This window comes from Mobula hypostoma, chromosome 17 (genome assembly GCF_963921235.1).
Source record: "Mobula hypostoma chromosome 17, sMobHyp1.1, whole genome shotgun sequence".
Taxonomy (NCBI): Eukaryota; Metazoa; Chordata; class Chondrichthyes; order Myliobatiformes; family Myliobatidae; genus Mobula; species Mobula hypostoma.
In genome coordinates this window covers 3,333,994-3,353,600 of record NC_086113.1, presented here as the reverse complement: position 1 = coordinate 3,353,600, position 19,607 = coordinate 3,333,994, and the positions used below count along the sequence as shown (strand labels likewise).

Genomic DNA, 19,607 nt, shown 5'->3' with positions numbered 1-19,607 from the left:
CATGGACGGCTTCTGAGATGAGAAACCTTAGCCTTATAATTTCTGTCAGAGTCACCTCATGTACAGTCACTCCTGTGCCTAGCATCACTTTATAGACATACAATCAATCTGTGTATATGAGCTATCTTACGTATCTATGTTTATTGTGTTGTTTTATTATTGTGTTCTTTATCTTCTTGTGTTTTGCTTTGTGCTGCATTGGATCTGGAGTAACAATTGTTTCATTTTCCTTTACGCATGTGTATTGGAGGCCACTGGAGCGTTAACAGTTAGTGTGACCCTATTATAGCTTGGGGCACTCCGGACTTTGGAGCTCGAATCTGGTGCCGTCTGTAAGTGAATGTGTGGGTTTCCTCCGGGTGCTCTGGTTTCCTCCCACAGTCCGAAGATGTGCCGATGAGTGGATTAATTGGTCATTATAAATGGTCCCGTGATTAGGCGAGGGTTAAATCAGTGAGTTTCTGGGTGGTGTGGTCCGTTGGACTGGAAAGGCCTGTTCTGCGTTCTGCGCTCTATCTCGAGATAAATAAATACAAATAAATGACATTAACCTATCTTGAATCTTGAATCACAGCCAGAGAGACCTCAGGGTAGTTGTTCTCACAGTAGAATAGGTGATGTTTCAGTAACATTAAAACCTCGTCGTTCACTGAGTGGGAAATGTAATTATTTTGCAACCTGCCTTCCCACAGAAATGTACATCCAGTTGATATTTAACAAGCTGTGTGTCCGGACATATGGCAAGCATGTTTTGACAAACGCGTGCTCTAACAAACTGTATTGTGATGCAAATGACAATAATACTGTTATAAAAATATGTGTCATTAATACGATGAAACCATCAGAAACGGGAACAGAATTAGGCCATTCAGCCCATCGAGTCTGCTCTGCCTTTCCACCGAGGCTGATTTATTATCCCTCTCAACCCCATTCCCCTGCCTTTCTCCCGTAACCTTTGATACCCTGACTAATGAAGAACCTATCAACCTTTTCTTTAAATATACCCAGTGACTTGGCCTCCGCAGTTGCTGTGATAATGAATTTCACAATACTAATCCGTATTACCAAGAGGAGGAACAATAACAGTGAAGTCAGCTGGACAAATCATCGCTTACATATGAGCCTCGAGTTGTGGTTTAAAAAAAAGACCATCACATTTCAATGTTAGTATCTCCTGGAGAGTAACCAACATTATTTTACAGTCCACTGGCCACATCCCTGGAATGAATATTGTTCACTTATGCAGTGGTTCTTCTTTAAAATCATTCCTTTGACTGAATCACTTTGAATTAATATTAAAACATGAGTACTCTGACAATGATTTAAACGACCGCGTTATTGGGTGCATTTCTCTTTTCTATTGCTGGCAGCTGAGGGAGAGCCGGTACTGTGCCTTGTGGCAAAAATACAAACAAATTGATGGTTTTTACAGCGTTTTGTAAACACACAGCAGCTCATTAGTATGCATTGTGATTTCTTAGCTCATTTGCATACTTTTCCCACAGAAGGTAAAGCCTCATTTTAATGGGATGATCGGACTTGGAATCGCTCCTACTATGAGGTCTGAACTCACCCCAGGGTAGTGAGCAGGCACTGTAGCTTTATCAGCAGAGCAGCTTGCCTGTCAGTCTGTCCTGAATGACTTACGCTCCTCTGAGCTCACCCATCCAAAATATTTTATTTTTCTCTGGTCTGTGGATTAATCAGCCACGGAACACTGTCTGTGAGATTATTCATTCTCTGGCGCACTTGATAGCTGCAGAAAGATGGCCGTGGTGTGTGCTTTCCGAAACAGTTTCTCAAATTTCTTTCCTGGCCTTGGCTGCTGTCTTCGGCTCGACGCACAATGCAAGAATAACGCATCACAGATCACCAAAGTAAAGGTTGACTTGTCTCTCTTTCCCACAGGCGGTACATGCCAAAGCAACGCGCTTCCTGCCTTAATGCGGCCACCAGTCCATGTCATGCAGCCTTCCTTGGATGTTAAACCATTTCTTCCATTCCCGTTGGACACTGCATCTGCCGTCAGCCTTTTCCCGAATTTTAATGCGGTGAGTTCTTTGTTTGTACTCTTTATTATTGGCCAGAGTCGCCTTGAAGGGACCTGGGGTTGAGAGGTGTGAATGTTTTCCAGTACCTGCTGCGTGTGTGTACGATGAAGAAGTGGCAAGATGAGTCTTTTAGAAATTGTCTGTTGGAAAGAAGTTCGTGTTCTTAATAATTATGAGGCCACATCTCATTTTGATTTTGTGAAAACGCCATTTGGTGCAGCCATTATTGTCACTGAACCTGCAGTCATCAGTTATAGGCTTCATTACATCATAAATACTGGTACCTACCTACTTACCTATGTCATTATTACTAATATGTACCAATTATATTCTACATTCTAGATAACATCCCACTTCCTATGGGAACCATAATACTCTTTGCTGTATGTTTTTTGACTTATACTAAAAGACTTTCTTGAAAGTGTAGGTTGCATTGAAATTTCCGTCTGCCTACCAATGTGCAAGTAACATTGGTATTGTGTACATTGATTTACTGAGTGCAAAATACCTTTTCACAACTTGTCAAAGATGCTTGTGCTTTTTGACACGTTGTAGCCTTGAGACAAACTTTTTGTAACACTTAACGCAAATTATTTCATGTTAGGATTAAAACCAGAAACAGCATTCTCGGCACCTCTACAGAATTTCCACCAGTGATGGTGATATTCTGGGCTGTCACAGTAGCATAGAGGTTAACGCAAACGCTTTACAGCACCAGCAGTCACCGACTGGGATTCGATTCTCTCTGTTGTCTGTAAGAAGTTTGTACATTAGCTCTGTGACCGTGTGGGTTTCCTCTGGGTGCTCTGGTTTCCTCCCACAGTCCAAAGATCTCCGGTTAGGCTTAGTGAGGTGCGGGGATGCTACGTTGCTACCAGAAGCTACCTCACGTACTATCAGTCACCTTATGTACAGCCCAGCGTCACTTTATAGACATACAATCAATCTATGTATAGAAACTATGTTATGTATTTACTGTATATTTATTGTGTGCTTTTTTAGTATTGTTTTTGTGTTCTTTATAGAGTCATAGAAAAATACAACACTGAAACAGGCCCTTCAGCCCAAATAATCTGTGCTGAACCTTTTGAATTGCCTAGTCACATCAACCCAGACCAGAGCCCTCCACGCCCTTCCTATCCATGTACCTATCCAAACTTCTCTTAAACATTGAAATCAAAATCTCTTCCACCACTTGCACAGGCAGCTCATCCCACACTCCCACCACCTTCTGAGTGAAGAAGTTTCCCCTCAGGTTCCACTTAAACATTTCACCCTTAATCCATGAGCTCCTAGTTGTAGTGTCACCAAACCACAGTGGAAAAAGCCTGCTTGCATTTACACTACCTATACCCCTCGTAAAGTTTTAAAGATTAATTTTATTGTCAAGTATGCATGTACAATACAACTCTAATATTCGTCTTCTCTAGATAGCCATGAAATACAGAAGAGAGAAGAGACATCAACCCCCACCCTGCATGAAAAGGAAAAAGAAACAAAACTCACAAACTCCAAACCCCTCACCACCGCCCTCGCAGAAAAACTAACAGTTTGTCACAGAAAATGGCTTTCTTTCTAACTTGGGTCCTTCAAATCCAATCAGATTTAATTATCAGTCAAACCCTTCATAGACACAGCTGAACGAGACAATGTTCCTCTGGGACCAAAGGTGCAAAACAAAATAGCAAGCAAACATTCAAAAATAGCGAGTAATAGTCCTGGAAACATCCTTGTAAATTTTCTCTGTACTTCTTCAATCTTATTTACATATTTCCTGTAGGCAGGTGACCAAAACTGCATACAGTACTCCAAATGAAGCCTCATCAATGTCTTATACAATTTCACCATAACATCCCATCTCCTGTACTCAATGTGTTTATATGTTTCTTCTGTGTTTTTCTCTGTGCTGCATCGGATCTGGACAAACAATTATTTTGTTCTCCTTACGCTTGTGTACTGGAAATGACATTAAACAGTCATTGAGTCTTGAGGTATGGCGACACTTGCGGGCTGCCGCCAGCTCATCCTTGCACTGAGTTGCTTGTTGATGCAGACAACGATTTCACTGCATGCTTCAATGTTTCGATATACGCATGACAAATGAAGCTAATTTCTTTAATCTCTATTAGGTCAAGATGAAAACAAAGATCAGGATATGCCAATATTATGCCCGTAAATTTTTGAAGCGATTGAACACAATTATTGTCAAGCAGCCTGACTGCCAGTAAACTAGCTATGGAGGCATGTACCTTTGTATTTTAATTGTTGTTGAAGATGGGGAAAAAAGTTTTTTTAAAGCTTTCTCTTTCTACTTTTTTTTCTAATTACTGCCATCATGCATTTTTGATTGTTCTCTTAATCAGCTAGGAACTGACTCTCCACGATTGTTTATCTTCATTCAGTCGTTGTACAGCCCATTAATGATCCGTTAATCTCAAACTACAGAGGAATTTACATTTATGCATATCTGAAGTACGTAGCTGCTAATTGAAGCGCTCCTGAATAGCAAGCAGATTCACATTCAGGTTTATCACATGTACATCAAACATACAGTGAAATGTGTCATTTGTGTTAGCAAACAACACACCTGAGGATGTGTTGGGGCACTCTGCGAGTTTCGACACACACTCTGGCACCAACATCGCATGCCCACAATGTTCAGCAGATCAACACAAGCAATAACAACATCGACAGAACAAAACAAGACAGAAACCAGTAACACAAACTCCTTTCCCAGCCTCCCACTCATTCACACACACAGCCAGGCCTCCCACCCGAGGACGTGCCAACATCGGGCCTCCAGTCCTTGGCACCGGACTCTCAGATGCACAGATAGTTCCAACAAGTTAACTACAGCAAGCTGCCGAGCAAACCTCCATGTGCAAGTCAATGTGTAAAGGTGTGCATAGTGAGCAGTTACCACATCATCTGGCTCATCATAGAGCACTACAGCACAGATACAGGCCATTTGGCCCATCTAGCCCAAGGGTTCCCAACCTAGGATCTACGTATCCAATGGTCAATGCCTCGGGTCTGTGGCATAAAAAGGGTTTTGGGAACCCCTGTCATAAGTCATAGGGTCATAGAACACTACAGCACAGATACAGGCCTTTCAGCCCATCTAGTCCATGCCGAACTGTTGTTCTGCCCTGGCCCATTGGCCCGCACCTAGACCATAGCCCTCCCATCCATTTACCTATCCAAACCAAGTGTTGAAATCAGCCCCACATCTGCAGACAGCTCATCACACCTTCTGAGTGAGGAAATGTCCAGCTCTTGTTCCCCTAAAACTTTTCAGGTTTCACCTTTTACCCACGATCTCTAGAGTGATGCCATCTGGTACGAAGCCCCTAGTCAGGACACCCATTGCAGTAAGATCAAGGTGGTGGGAGTTCCAGACAAACTGTGATCCAACCACGGTGGAGCTGGTGGAAGGTGATGACACACCACAATGACAGTGAAGGGGAGGGAGGCTGTAGCAGTGAAGGGTTCGCTTTTGTCTTGCATTCCATGACATTGAATCCTGACCCCAATCTGATTAGTGGCTGCCCATGCATCAGTCTCCATGTGCTAAACGAAGTCACGCAAAGGCGTTCTTCATGAAGGGAATTCGCCCTTAGGAGAACCTCATATTTAACTTGAGTGTCTATATTACTAGCTTTGGTCTTGCCCAACCTCAGTGGAAAAAGTCTGCTTGCATTTTCCCTGTCTATAACACTCATAATTTTGTACAGCTCTATCAAGTCTCCCCTCATTCTCTGATGCTCCAGGCAGTAAAGTCCTAAACTATTCAACTTCACCCAAGAACTCAGGAGTTAGGTTTGTTGCACGAGTCCTCAAGCCCCATCCTGAGGTGTTTCATCTTTGACTTAACTTGTACGTAAAGTACACTCTCTGGACATGTTATTAGGCACCTCTTGTAACACGTGGTTATTTAAGTTAGTTGCCTTCCTGTCAGTTTGAACCAGTCTGGCCATGCTTCGCTGGTCTCTCTCATTAACAAGTCATTTTCAACCTCAGACTGATGCTCACTGAATGTTTTCTTTTGTTTTTCACACCATTCTCTGTAAACTCTAGAGACTGTCGTGTTTGAAAAGCCCAGGAGATCTGCAGTTTCTGAGATACTCAAACCACCCTGTCTGGCACCAGTAATCATTCCACAGTCAAAGTCACTTAGATCACATTTCTTCCCCAGTCTGATATTTGATCTGAACAGCTGAACCTCTTGACTATGCATGCTTTTATGCATTAAGTTGCTGCCACCTGATTGACTGATTAGATATTTGCATTAACGAACGGGTGTAATAAAGTGGCCATTGTGTGTATATCCACAGCTTCAAAGCTAAAACGGTTTCTCACTCCAGGCTGTAGTGCACATCGGGGTGAGGGCTGACCTCAGGCAGCAAAGCCTGTCTGTGTCAAACACCTTTGGATGAGGCCATCTCAGAGCAATTCATTGAGAGATTTCACACTGTGCAATACTGTCAACGCAAATTGAAAAGGCTCTCTGTGGCATCGCTTAGACTCTTCCAGGCATATTTTGAACCTGCCTGAAATTAATTGAATTGTTTAGGAATTGCTAGCTGTGCACTCTGGGCTTCTGGAAGCCTTTGAACATTACAGGAGCAACCACAGGGTCAATACAGGCTCTCAGCATCAGTAACCTTACTCTCCAAAAATATACTTTATTCATAAAATTTCAAAATATATGAGGCAGGATGTTCATCCTTTGTCATTCACTGTACCAAGTATATAATTACAATTCATTACAATCTCTATTCCACCCTGGAATTCACTCGGTTTAATTAGAACATAGAAAAGAACAATACAGCACCAAACAGGCCTTTTAATCTACTCAAAAATCATCTATCCCTTTGCTCCTTCATAGCCCTCCATTTTCAGAACGTAGAATATAGAGCACTTTAGCTCAGTACAAGCCATTTGGTTCTCAATGTTGTGCCAACCTTTTAACCTACTCCAAGATCAATCTAACCCTTCTCTCCTACATAGCCCTCCATTTTTCTATCACCCATTTGCTTATCTAGGAGTTCTTAAATGCCTCTTATATGTCTGGCCCTACCACCACTCCTGGCAGGGTTACATGCAACCACCTCTCTGTGTGTAAAAAAAAACCTCTACTTCTGACATCCCCCCCCCCAATATACTTTGCTCCAATTATCCCCCCCTCATATTAGTCATTTCTGTTCTGGGATAAGAAGGTGCTGGCTGTTCAGTCTGTTTGTTCCATCTCGTGCTCCTTTCCTCCAGTGAGAAAAGCCCTAGCTCACTCAACCTATCCTCATAAGACATGCTTTGTAATCCAGGCAGCATCCTGGTAAGTCTCCTTGGCGCCCTCTCTAAAGCTACCACATACTTCCTATAATGAGATGAATGGAACTGAACACAATATTGCAAGTGTGGTCCAACCAGGGTTTTCTAGAGCTGTAACATTACCTCACTGCTCTTGAACTCAATCACCCAACTCATGAAGGTCAACACACGATGTGCCTTCTTAACCACCCTATCAACTTGAGTGGTAACTTTGAGGGATCGATGAACATAGATCTCAAGATCCCTCTGTTCTTCCACACTGCTGAGACTCCTGTCATTAACCCTGTATTCTGCCTTCAAATTTGACCTTCCGAAGTGAATCACTTCACCTTTTTCCCAATCAGAATCAGGTTTATTATCACCAGCATGTGTCATCAAAATTGCTAACTTATCAGCAGCAGTTCAATGCAATACATAATATAGAAGAGAAAAAAATAAAATAATAATAAATATATAAATAAATAAACAAATAAAGCAATTACAGTTTAAGTATATTGAATAGATTTAAAATCAGACAAAAATACAGAAATAATATATATTAAAAAAGTGAGGTGGTGTCCAAGGGTTCAATGTCCATTTAGGAATCGGATGGCGGAGGGGAAGAAGTTGTTCCTGAATCACTAAGTGTGTGCCTTCAGGCTTCTGTACCTCCTCCCTGATGGTAACAGTGAGGAAAGGGCATGCCCTGGGTGCTGGAGGTCCTTAATAATGGACACTGCCTTTCTGAGACACCGCTCCCTGAAGATGTCCTGGCTATTTTGTAGTCTAGTACCCAAAATGGAGCTGACTAGATTTACAACCCTCTGCAGCTTCTTTTGGTCCTGTGCAGTGCCCCCCAACCCCCATGCCAGACAGTGATGCAGCCTGTCAGAATCTCTCCACAGTACACCTATACAAGTTTTTGAGTGTATTTGTTGACATGCCAAATCTCTTCAAACTCCTAATGAAGTATAGTTGCTGTCTTGCCTTCTTTATAACTGCATCGATATGTTGGGACCAGGTTAGATCCTCAGAGGTCTTGACACCCAGGAACTTGAAGCTGCTCACTCTCTCCACTTCTGATCCCTCTATGAGGATTGGTATGTGTTTCTTCGTCTTACCCTTCCTGAAGTCCACAATCAGCTCTTTCGTCTTACTGACACTGAGTGCCAGGTTGTTGCTGTGACACTACTCCACTAGTTGGCATATTTTACTGCTGTATACCCTCTCGTCACCATCTGAGATTCTACCAACAATGGTTGTATTGTCAGCAACTTTATAGATGGTATTTGAGCTATGCCTAGCCACACAGTCCTGGGTATAAGGAGAGTAGAACAGTGGGCTAAGCACACACCCCTGACGTGTGCCAGTGTTGATCGTCGGCGAAATCCATCTGGTATTTCTCAGTCCAGCTCTGTATCCTATCGATGTCTCTTTATAGCCTATGACAAACAAAACATCCACAACACCGCAGGGCAGCATGCTTGGGTAGTGGTTAGACCGATGCTATCACAGCCCAGGGCGCTGAAGATCAGAGTGCAATTCCTGTGCCGTCTGTAATTGGTCATTGTAAATTGTCTTGTCACTAGGCTAGGGTTAAATTGGGGGTTGCTGGGCAGAAAATGGAAACCTCCCAATAAATGATTATGTATCTAGTACATCGTTCTTCACAACCTCTGCCAGATATAATGTATATTCCCCACCTCTCTCCCCCGCCCCCCCCGTACAACATGGTATTTATATGTCATAACCCCAAGGGGGCAATTCAGTTTGGATCATGAAATGAAATGGGAGGTGGATGGGGTTACTCCAAGGATTGGGGTCCGGACAATGTCCCAAAACAGACACAACAATGCTTTGCACACCTTGCAAGATGTAAATATTGCTATAAATTTTGATAAATAAATAATAAACAAACAAATAAATAGTGCAAAAGAGGAATAATGAGATGGCAGTTATTGGTTCATTGTCATTTCCAAACCAGAGTCATAGAGTCATAGAACACTACAGCACAGAAACAGGCCTTTTGGCCTATCTAGTCAACACAGAACTATTAATCTCCCTTGCCCATCAACCTGTACCTGGACCAGAGCACTCCATACCCCTCCCATCCATGTACCCATGCAAACTTCTCTTAAATGCTCATATCAAATCCACATCTACCATTTCCTCTGGTTGCTCATTCCACACTTGCATCACCCTCTGAGTGAAGAACTTTCCTTTTAAACATTTTACCTTTCACCCTTAACCAATGATCTCTTGTTGTAGTCCCACCCAACATCAGTGGAAAAAATCTGTTGGCATTTACCATATATATATATCTCTCGTAATTTTGTCTATCATCATCAAATCTTCCTTTGTTCTACTATGTTGCAAGGAGTAAAGCACTAACCTGTTCAACCTTTCCCTATAACTCAGCTCCTCAAATCCTGGCAACATCCTTGTAAATTTTCTCTGAGCTCCTTCAACCTCACTTCCATCTTTCCTGCTGGCAGGTGACCAAAACTGCACACAATACTTCACCAAAGTCTTATACAACTTCAACATAATATCCCAACTCCTGCACTCAGTACTTTAATTTATGAAGGCTAATGTGCCAAAAGTTTTCTTTATGACCCCATTGACTTGTCTGATGATAGAGGGGAAGAAGCTGTTCCTGATATCATTGAGTGCGCATCTTCAGGCCCCTATATCACCTCCCTGGTACTAGTAATAAGAAGAAGGCCTGGTTTGTGAGGGTCCTTAATAATGGATGCTGCTTTCTTGAGGTATCACCATTTGAAGGTGTCTTCGATGGTGAGGAAGGTGGTGCCTGTGATAAATCTGGTTGAGTTTCCAACCATCTGCAGCCCTTGCAATCCTGCGCAGTGGCCCCTCTGTACCAGGTAGTGATATAACCAGTCAAAATGTTCTCCACCGTACATCTAGAGACACTTGCAAGGAAGGACTAACAATCCTGTAAGGAAGTGAATATTTTACTTGTCAAATAAAGCTTAACTTTTAAAACAAAAAACAACAATTTCTTGATTTTCAGTTTAATAACATAAAAGAGTTTACAACACTGCTTGTGAGCCAGGAGGAGGGGAAGTGTTTTGGTGAGTGAGTTTATTCATGTCCTGTGTACCGGGTGCAGTGAAAAAGAGTCTTGCATACTGTCCATACAAATCAATGCTTTACCCAAGGTAAAACAAAAACAAAATGTTGGATAAAATGCTGCTGTTTCAGAGGAAGTGCAGGTCGGACAGACAATAAGTGCAATACCTTTATCTGTTTCTGGTTCGAAGATAACTGTTTTCATGTCCCCTATTCCCAGTCACACACTTTCTCCTCAGCACTGTTTTCATGATGATTCCCTTTCATAGATGCTGCCTGACCTGCTGAGTTCCTCCAGGATTTAGTGTGTGTTGCTCTGGATTTCCAGCATCTGCAGAATCTCTTGTGTTACCGTTTTGATTGTAATGTACATCTGTAGATACAGAAAGGAAAAGCGAGTTTCTCAACCCATTGAATGATCAACTACACCGCGTGATGATGCCATACACACGTACACAGGGTCATTGTTGGGAGTACAGTGTCCAAACAGGGAAGCTGTTGAGTGATTTCTCATGAAGAACGGGGGAGTGGAGGTGATCTAATTGAAACCTAAAGAATATTGAAAGGCCTAGACAGAGTGGACATGGAAAGGATGTTTCCTATAGTGGGGGAGTCTAGGACCAGCAGAAACAACCTCATAATACAGCGATGTCCATTTAGAATGGAGGTAAGGAGGAATTTCTTTAGCCAGAGGGCAGTGAATCTGTGGAATTCATTGTGACTGTCGTCTGGAGACCAAGTCACAGGGGTATATTTAAAGTGGATGTTGATAGGTTCTTGGTTAGTCATGATGTCAGAGGTTATGGGGAGAAAGCAGGAGATTGGGGTTGAGAGAGATAATAAATCAGCCATAATCAAATAGCGGAACAGACAAATTGGGCCAAATGGCCTAATTTTGCTTCCATGTCTTCTGGTCTGATGGTCTAATGAATTTGATCTCAATGGAGAAATATAATGGGCCCTACACTTGTCTCCATATTGTAAAATTAGGCAATGGAGGTATCAGGAATTGTTGTTCTTCCTCTGATTGATTGTTCATGAACTTGCCTTATTTGGAAACAATTTTGAATCTGGGTAGTCCTGTAAAAAGGGGAATGTCAATCTGGCTGCTCATTAAATATCCTGTTGTCAGCGAAAGGGAAAATTGAAAGATTGATTGAGGTGATAGTACTCATTTCACACTATCACCTAAAGTGAACAATTAACTGCTATTGGCTGAGCACCACGGCAAACTTGGTTCTGATACCTAATCAAATGTCGCACTTGTGTTTGTGAAATTTGGCAGATCATCATGTTGGTGGGGAGCTCATGTTGGTGCGAACACAGATGGGGAATGTTGGTGCAAGGGCCAATGGCTCCATTCTCTATTGGACAGGAGGTTTCTCAAAACTCTGCATCAATTCCCCAATCTCTGTTTGTGCATTTCCATTGTTTTAATTTAATAGACGGCGCAGTAGCAAATTGGTTAGTGTAAAGCTATAACAGTGCCAACAATCCAGGTTCAATTCCCACCGCTGCCTGTAAGAAGTTTGTACGTTCTCCCTGAGACTGTGTGGGTTTCCTCCGGGTGATCTGGTTCCCTCCCACATCCAAAGACGTATCAGTTGGTAGGTTAGAATCAGAGTTACACAGTCAGGGAACACCACAGTACAGATACAAGCCCTTCGACCTATCTAGTTCATGCCAAACCATTAATCCGTTTGGTGCCAGCGACCTGCACCTGGATCGCACCCCTCCCATCCAGGTACTTATCCAAACTTCTCTTAAACGTTGAAATTGACCCTGCATTCATCACTTCTGCAGGTAACACATTCCACAATCTTGCCACCCTCTGAGTGAAGATGTTTCCCCTCAAGTTCCCCGTAAACTTTTCACCCGTCACCCTTCACCCATGAGGTTAATTGATCACATGGGTGTAATTCGGTAGTGTGGGCTCGTTGGGCCAGAAGGGCCTGGAACTGTGTCATATCTCTAAATAACTAATAAATAAATAGGTTCCGCTTTCTAATAAGCTCTCATCAAAGCCAACATATGACGAGCCTTTACTTGGACAAAGTGGCATTGAGGGTGTGGACTGCAACATGAATGGCTGCTTTTGCATGAAAATAAGGCGAGGAATAACAGGAACCATTGGTAGTCTTACTGTTACAGCTTGTGGCATTGGAATCAGAGTTTAATTCTGGCGCCCTCTATAAGGGCATTTGTACATCTCCCGTGTGCGTGTGGGTTTCCTCTGGGTGCTGTGGTTTCCTCCCACAAAGGTTATTAGGTTAATTGGTCATTGTAAATTATCCTGTGATTTGGCTAGGGTTTAATTGGTGATTTGCTGGGCGGTGAGCCTCAGTGGGATGAAAGTGCATATGCCACACTGTATCTCTAAAAATAAAAGGGAACATTTCCACTCATCTTCTTTTTCCTGACACCTCTCCACCTTTCCACTGAGCTGTCTGGAATCATTGTAGCATAAATCGCACTCTTAATGTCTGTGTGTTTCCAAAGAAAAAGTCCCCTGCTCTTCCCACTTGCAGCCGTGCCTTGTTTTGTGGAGGTCTTGGTCTCTAATTGTTTTCATTAGCAACCAAAGAATAAGTTATGGAAGGAGTGAAACGTTGTGAGAATTTGCTGGTGTCAATATTTTTATTAATATCTCTGAACACATGCCCTGCGCTGTAATAGGGTCAACTAACTACTACGCTACCAAGTGACTTTTTTTGCGCTGTGCTGTTGCTGCAAAACAATAAATTTCACGGCTTACGTCAGTGATAATCAACCTGTTTCTGATTCTGGGTTGAGATTAATTCACTTCTGAAGAACTTGCTACTCATGTAATGATCTAACATGATAAGTACTTACATAGGAGACTGAATGGTTATGTAATAAATCCCATTAATTGCTGCATTTTTAACTCCTTGCAAAGCAAAATGATGTTCGGAGTCAATCAATGGATTACCATCCAATAGACCTATTTATTTCCTGGCACTATTGGAGGGGAATGGAAGAACAGTAAATCTCTCTGTCGAATTAGCACATAAATTGCACGAGAGCAAAAGCATTAGCATATGTACTAATTTTAGCTTCTTTCACTGCTAACTCAAGCAAACAACTGAGACAGAGGAACCAAAAGAACATCCTATACTGGAAATCGAAAGCAACAAGTCCCGATGAAGTATCGCAGCCCGAAACAACGACTGTTTATTCTCCTCCATGGACGTTGCCGGACCTGCTGTGTATGTTGCTTTGGCCTGCCAGCATCTTCACAATCTCTTGTTTTGACAATATACACAAAGTGCTGGAAGAACTTAGCAAATTAGGCAGCATCTATGGAACAGTCAGTATTTCAGTCGTGCCTCCTAGAGAACCGAAACCTTGTCATAGGCTTTGGAGGCTTGCATGTCTCAATGACCTGGAGACTATGGTGTCTGGAGTCAGGGCCTTGTGCTTTGGCTCTTGGTAGGGTTACCCATGCCAAACAGGTCAAAGGGCAGAGGCCAGATTTAGAGTGGTCCGCCAGTCCTCCAGTTTTGGGGGTTCAACGCAGGGCTAACAGTCCCGACTGGTAAAAAACAATTGTTACGGAAGCAGCAACAAAGAATCCTTCCATATCTGCGTGCAACGGTATGGACAGACAGAGATGGAGGACCTTCATTGCTGCTCTAAACGCCAGTGCTGTAACGGACAGTAAGGAAGTAAGTAGGTACTTTCGTCCTGATGAACGGTCTTGGTCTGAAATGTTGACTGTTTATTTCCCTCCATAGATGCCGCCTGACCTGCTGAGCTCCTCCGGCAGCTTGTGTGTGTTGCTCGTCCTGTAGAGAAGGCAGTGTTCATTACTATGACGTATCAGAGGTTAGTGTGGCAGTTAGCACAACACTATCGCAGCTCAGGGCATCAAGCCTCTATCAGATCTCCTCTCAGCCACTGCTGCTGCACAGAAAGCAACCCAGCTTTGTCCAATCTCTCTTTACAGAATGCCCTCATGAATTTTTTTTTGTTGGTAAGGGACATGTAAAGAGCAGCAAAGAGATTGCTGGGAAATTACTTCAACAAAGGCTTTGTAATCTTAAAAGAGTTGGAATGTCTGCAGTGTAGACATAAGATAATGCAGGCTCCTCTAGGAATACTGCCTACAGTGGAAGATGGTGACATGAAATTGACCAGCTGCTTTACAGCTCACATGATTTTTAGTGTTGCTGTATTCAATGTAAGATGGTGGATATGAAAACGTTTGATTAGATATTTTCATATATTCATTCAAGGGAGGAATTGACCTCACAGACTGAGCCAGCAGTTAAATACCTCTCCGTAGTTGCCCTTCAGAAGGTGCTGGTGAGTTGCCTTCTTCAAGTGCTGCAGTTTTTGAGGCATGAGCACACCCACTGTGCTCGCTGGGCATTTCACCCTGTGACAGTAAAGGAACGGTGACATATTTCCAAGTCAGAAAGGAGTGTAGGTTGGAGGGCAACTTTCAGGGGTGGTGTTCCCCATGTTCCTGCTTCCCTTACCCTTCAAACTGGTCGAGGTGGTGAGCTGGAAGGTCTATCTGAGGAGTGTCAGTGAGTTACTGCAGTCTGTCCTGTTGATGGTCCAGCTGTTCATGGAGGTGGGTCTGGAACGATCTGTCTGAGGGGCTCGATGAGTTACTGCAGTCTGTTTTGTAGATGGTATGACTGGCAGAGGTGGTGGGTTTGGAAAGATCTGTCTGAAGGGTCCTGGTGAGTTACTGCAGTGCATCCTGTCGATGGTCCAGCTGGTAGAGGTGGTGGGTTTTAGGTCTATCCGAGGGGTCTCGGTGAGTTACTGCAGTCTGTCCTGTAGATGGTCCAGCTGGTGGAGGTGGTGGGTTTAGAAGGATCTGTCTGAGGGGTCCCGGTGAGTTACTGCAGTTTGTCCTGTAGGCAGTACTGTACGTCAATGTGGAGTGAGTGAATGTTTGTGGATGAGTTGTTTATCAATCAGGCAGCTCTGACCTGTGTGGTCTTGAGGTTCTTGAATGTTCATTTTTTTATTTGTTTGTTTATTTAACAACAGGGTGTGGAATAGGCCCTTTTGGCTCAACAAGCTGCACCACTCAGCAAGCCACCCTTAGCCTAATCACAGGACAATTTACCATGACTTATTAACCTACTAACCTGAACACCTTTGGGCTGTGGGAGGAAACCGAAGCACCTGGAGGAAAGGCAGGCGGTTATTGGGAGAACGTACAAACTCCTTACAGATGACACCAGAATTGAACTAAGCTCTAATTGTGTTGTGCTGTCCTCTCTGCTACCATGGCACTTGTGATGTCAAAGCTTCACTCCTTCGGGAAGCTGACATTCCTGAATTGATGGTGGATGGATTTGGGGAGCTGAGGGGTGAGTTATTCACCACCTGCTCTTGTCGCCACTCTGTGCGGATACAGTTGCTACTCCAGTGGTCAGTGTTATCCCTCATCCTAGTCATGGGTCTGATAGTGGGAAAATTCAGTGGTGGTGATGCCATTGAATGTCAGATTGAGATTCATTTTTATTGATCACATGTACATCGAAACACAGTGAAATACATCATTTGTACTCACAAGCAACATAACCGAAGAATGTGCTGGGGCAGTGCCCACGTGTCACGTCACGTTTTGGCACCAACGTAGCATGATCACATTGTTCCACAGAATCACAAACAACAGTACCATCACACACAACACAACAGCAATAAAACAACAGCAAAACATGCCCCTTTCCTCCCTCCCGCACACTCACACACACAGACAGGCCTTCAACCCCAGGACAAGTTGTTTCTGGGCCTTCAACTTCCAGTGGTCTCACGGACTCACTGGCATTGGGTGTCCGAATCCCCCAAGTTCGTAGACTAGGGGTTCCACCATTGCGTCTTGCCTTCCTGGCTCCTCATTTGTATTTTATTATCAGCCCCTGGGTCACTGATGATGCGATCCCAGGCTCCACATGTCGAATTCTGGACTCATGACGAGTGTACCTAGGGGTTCATCACCCCCAGAACATTTCACAATACTCCAAGCGTTACCTAACCAAAGTTTTATACAGCTGCACATGACTTCCCTACTTTCATATTCAGCACCTCACTGGTGAGGGCGAGCATGCCATATACCTTCTTTACCATCCTACCTACGTGTATTGCCACGTGCTGAGAGTGGTGGCCTTGCATCCTCTGCACAATTGCATTCTGAGGATTCCTACTTTCTTCTTGTATTTGACCTTCCAAAGTGCAACACCTCACACTTGTCTGGATTAAGCTCCATCTGCCACTTCTCTGTCCACTTTTCCAACTACTGTGTTCTTTAACAACCTTACTCATTCACCACAGTTCCAGGAATATTTAAATTGTCTTCAAGCATTCTGCTCGTCTTAGCTACGTTTTGTCCAGATCCAAAAATCCAAATGCCCAACTATCACCAACAAGAGAGGCCCCATCACTAACCCTTGTGGAGTGCCATTGGTCGCACATTCCTTTGTGGGCGAGATGCCAGTGTTGTGGCCATACCAACCAGTGTGGCCAAGCAATGCCATGGCACTTGGCTTATCTCCTCCACTGCTTGTCTCTAATTTTCAACATTTGCTAGTTGGTGCTCATTAAGACCACAAAATATGAGGCTGAATTGGGCCATTCGGCCCATTGAGTTCGCCCCGCCATTTCATCGTGGCTGATTTATTATCCCTTTGAAACCTATTCTTCTGCCTTCTACCTGTAACCTTTGTCCTCCTTACTATCAAAAACTGTACTGCCTCTGCTTTAAACATACCCAGTGACGGCCTACACATCCACCTGAGGCAATGAATTCCACAGATTCACCGCCCTCTGGCTAAATAAATTCCTCCTCAACTCTGTTCTAAAGGGATGTCCTTGTATTCTGAGGCTGTGTCCTCTGGTCCTAGACTCCCCAACTATGGGAAACATCCTCTCCATATCCACTCTCTCCTTTCAGTATGCAATGGATCTCCATGAGAAACCCACTCATTCTTACTCCAGATTATCAGAAGCTAGACAAGTGTCTGACTAACATTAACTCCTACTCCACTGTTGTCAGACTCTTGAATGGACCTTGTGTACAATAGGGTGGACTCTTGGCCTCACCATCAATCTCATTATGATCTTGCACTTCGTTGTTTATCTGCACTGTTGTGTCCCAGTAGCTTTTGCACTTGTTTCAGCATTGCTATTGTTTCCCTTGTTCTACCTGAATGCATTGTGTATGACTTGATCTGTATGAACAGATTGCAGGACAAGCTCCTCATTTCATCTTGGTACATGTGACCATAATAAACCAATTCCAATTCCAATGTATCACACTTGTTATTTAGATTTATGTTTGTTAAAATAATTAAAAGGTCTGAAATTGGTCAACACCCTCATCCTAAACTCAAGTGAGTACAGGCTAGAACCATCAAAGACTTCATCTTTTATTCCTGGGATCATTCTTGTAATTCTCCTCAGAACCCTCTCCACATCAAAACACCTTACCTTAGATATGGCATTTAAAGCCGTTTGCAATGCTACAAGTGCAGTCACTCTCAACTATGAGGCTCTTGAACCAGAGGTGATAACTTTATTCAACTTCACTTGCTCCATCGCACAACCAATGAACTCACTTTCAAGGTCTCTTCATCTCATTCTCTTGATACTTCATGCTTATTATTATTATTATTATTATTATTATTATTTCTGTCTTTCTGGATTTGCACAGTTTTTTTTGTCATTTGAAGATTGGTTGAATGCCCAAGTTGGTGCGGTCTTTCATTGATTCTATTACGGTTATCATTCTATTATAGATTTATTGAGTATTCCCACGAGAAAATGAATCTCAGGGTTGTATATGGTGACATATATGTACTTTGATAATAAATTTACTTTGGACTTTTGAACCAATGCCTTATACAACCTTAGCATAACATGCTTGCTTTTACATTCTAGCCCTCTCAAAATGAACACTAACATTGCATTTGCCTTCCTTCCATCCGACTCAACGTGCATGTTAACCTTTAGGGAATCCTGCTCTACAATGTCAGCTCTGCTTTTATGTATATCCAATATATTTAAGAATGCTGGCAGACGTGAAGGAAAATTAGATGAATATTGTTTTTTCCTCTTCCCTGAAGTGTGCTTGTCCTTACTCCTACTCAGTATTCACTGGAACGGCAGTGATGATAATGGATTACACTTCACCAGGAATCACACAGACTTTCACACTCACGCTGTCAACTGCAAAGGCGAGTCACCAACACCAGTATCGCAGAGATACAGGACGTTGCTCGAAATCAGCATCACTGGCATATGATGTGAAATTCGTTGTTTTGTACTGGCAGCAGTACATTGCAATATATAAAAATAAAACATAAACCCCAATAAGATGTATATATAACAAAATAAAAATTAAATGTAATAACGATTAAAAAAAAGGATAAAAATACTGATGTCGCGTTCATGGGTTAATTGTCCATTCAGAAATCTGTTGGCGGAAGGGAAGAAGCTGTTCCTGAATTGTTAATAGAACATAGAACATAGAATAGTACAGCACAGTACAGGCCCTTCGGCCCACAATGTTGTGCCGACCCTTAAACCCTGCCTCCCATATAACCCCCCACCTTAAATTCCTCCATATACCTGTCTAGTAGTCTCTTAAACTTCACTAGTGTATCTGCCTCCACCACTGACTCAGGCAGTGCATTCCACACACCAAGCACTCTCTGAGTAAAAAACCTTCCTCTAATATCCCTCATGAACTTCCCACCCCTTACCTTAAAGCCATGTCCCCTTGTATTGAGCAGTGGTGCCCTGGGGAAGAGGCGCTGGCTATCCACTCTATCTATTCCTCTTAATATCTTGTACACCTCTATTATGTCTCCTCTCATCCTCCTTCTCTCCAAAGAGTAAAGCCCTAGCTCCCTTAATCTCTGATCATAATCCATACTCTCTAAACCAGGCAGCATCCTGGTAAATCTCCTCTGTACCCTTTCCAATGCTTCCACATCCTTCCTATAGTGAGGTGACCAGAAATAGACACAGTGTGGCCTAACCAGAGTTTTATAGAGCCGCATCATTACATCGCGACTCTTAAACTCTATCCCTCAACTTATGAAAGCTAACATCCCATAAGCTTTCTTAACTACCCTATCCATCTGTGAGGCAACTTTCAGAGATCTG

At 43.0% G+C, this 19,607-nt stretch overlaps 1 protein-coding gene across 7 annotated transcripts in view; it reads left to right on the top strand.

Moving 5' to 3' along the window:
• LOC134357790 (zinc finger protein 385D-like) overlaps nucleotides 1-19,607 on the top strand; it is a 381,269-nt gene that overhangs the window by 114,185 nt on the left and 247,477 nt on the right. For 4 of the 7 annotated variants that reach the window (XM_063069445.1, XM_063069446.1, XM_063069444.1 and 1 more), the window contains exon 2: nucleotides 1,909-2,051. In XM_063069445.1, the coding sequence (XP_062925515.1) occupies nucleotides 1,909-2,051 (143 nt within the window). Of the gene's footprint in view, nucleotides 1-1,534; nucleotides 1,562-1,593; nucleotides 1,776-1,908; nucleotides 2,052-14,209; nucleotides 14,301-19,607 lie in introns of those variants that run through there. The other 3 variants (XM_063069448.1, XM_063069447.1, XM_063069449.1) reach the window with 3 other exon arrangements.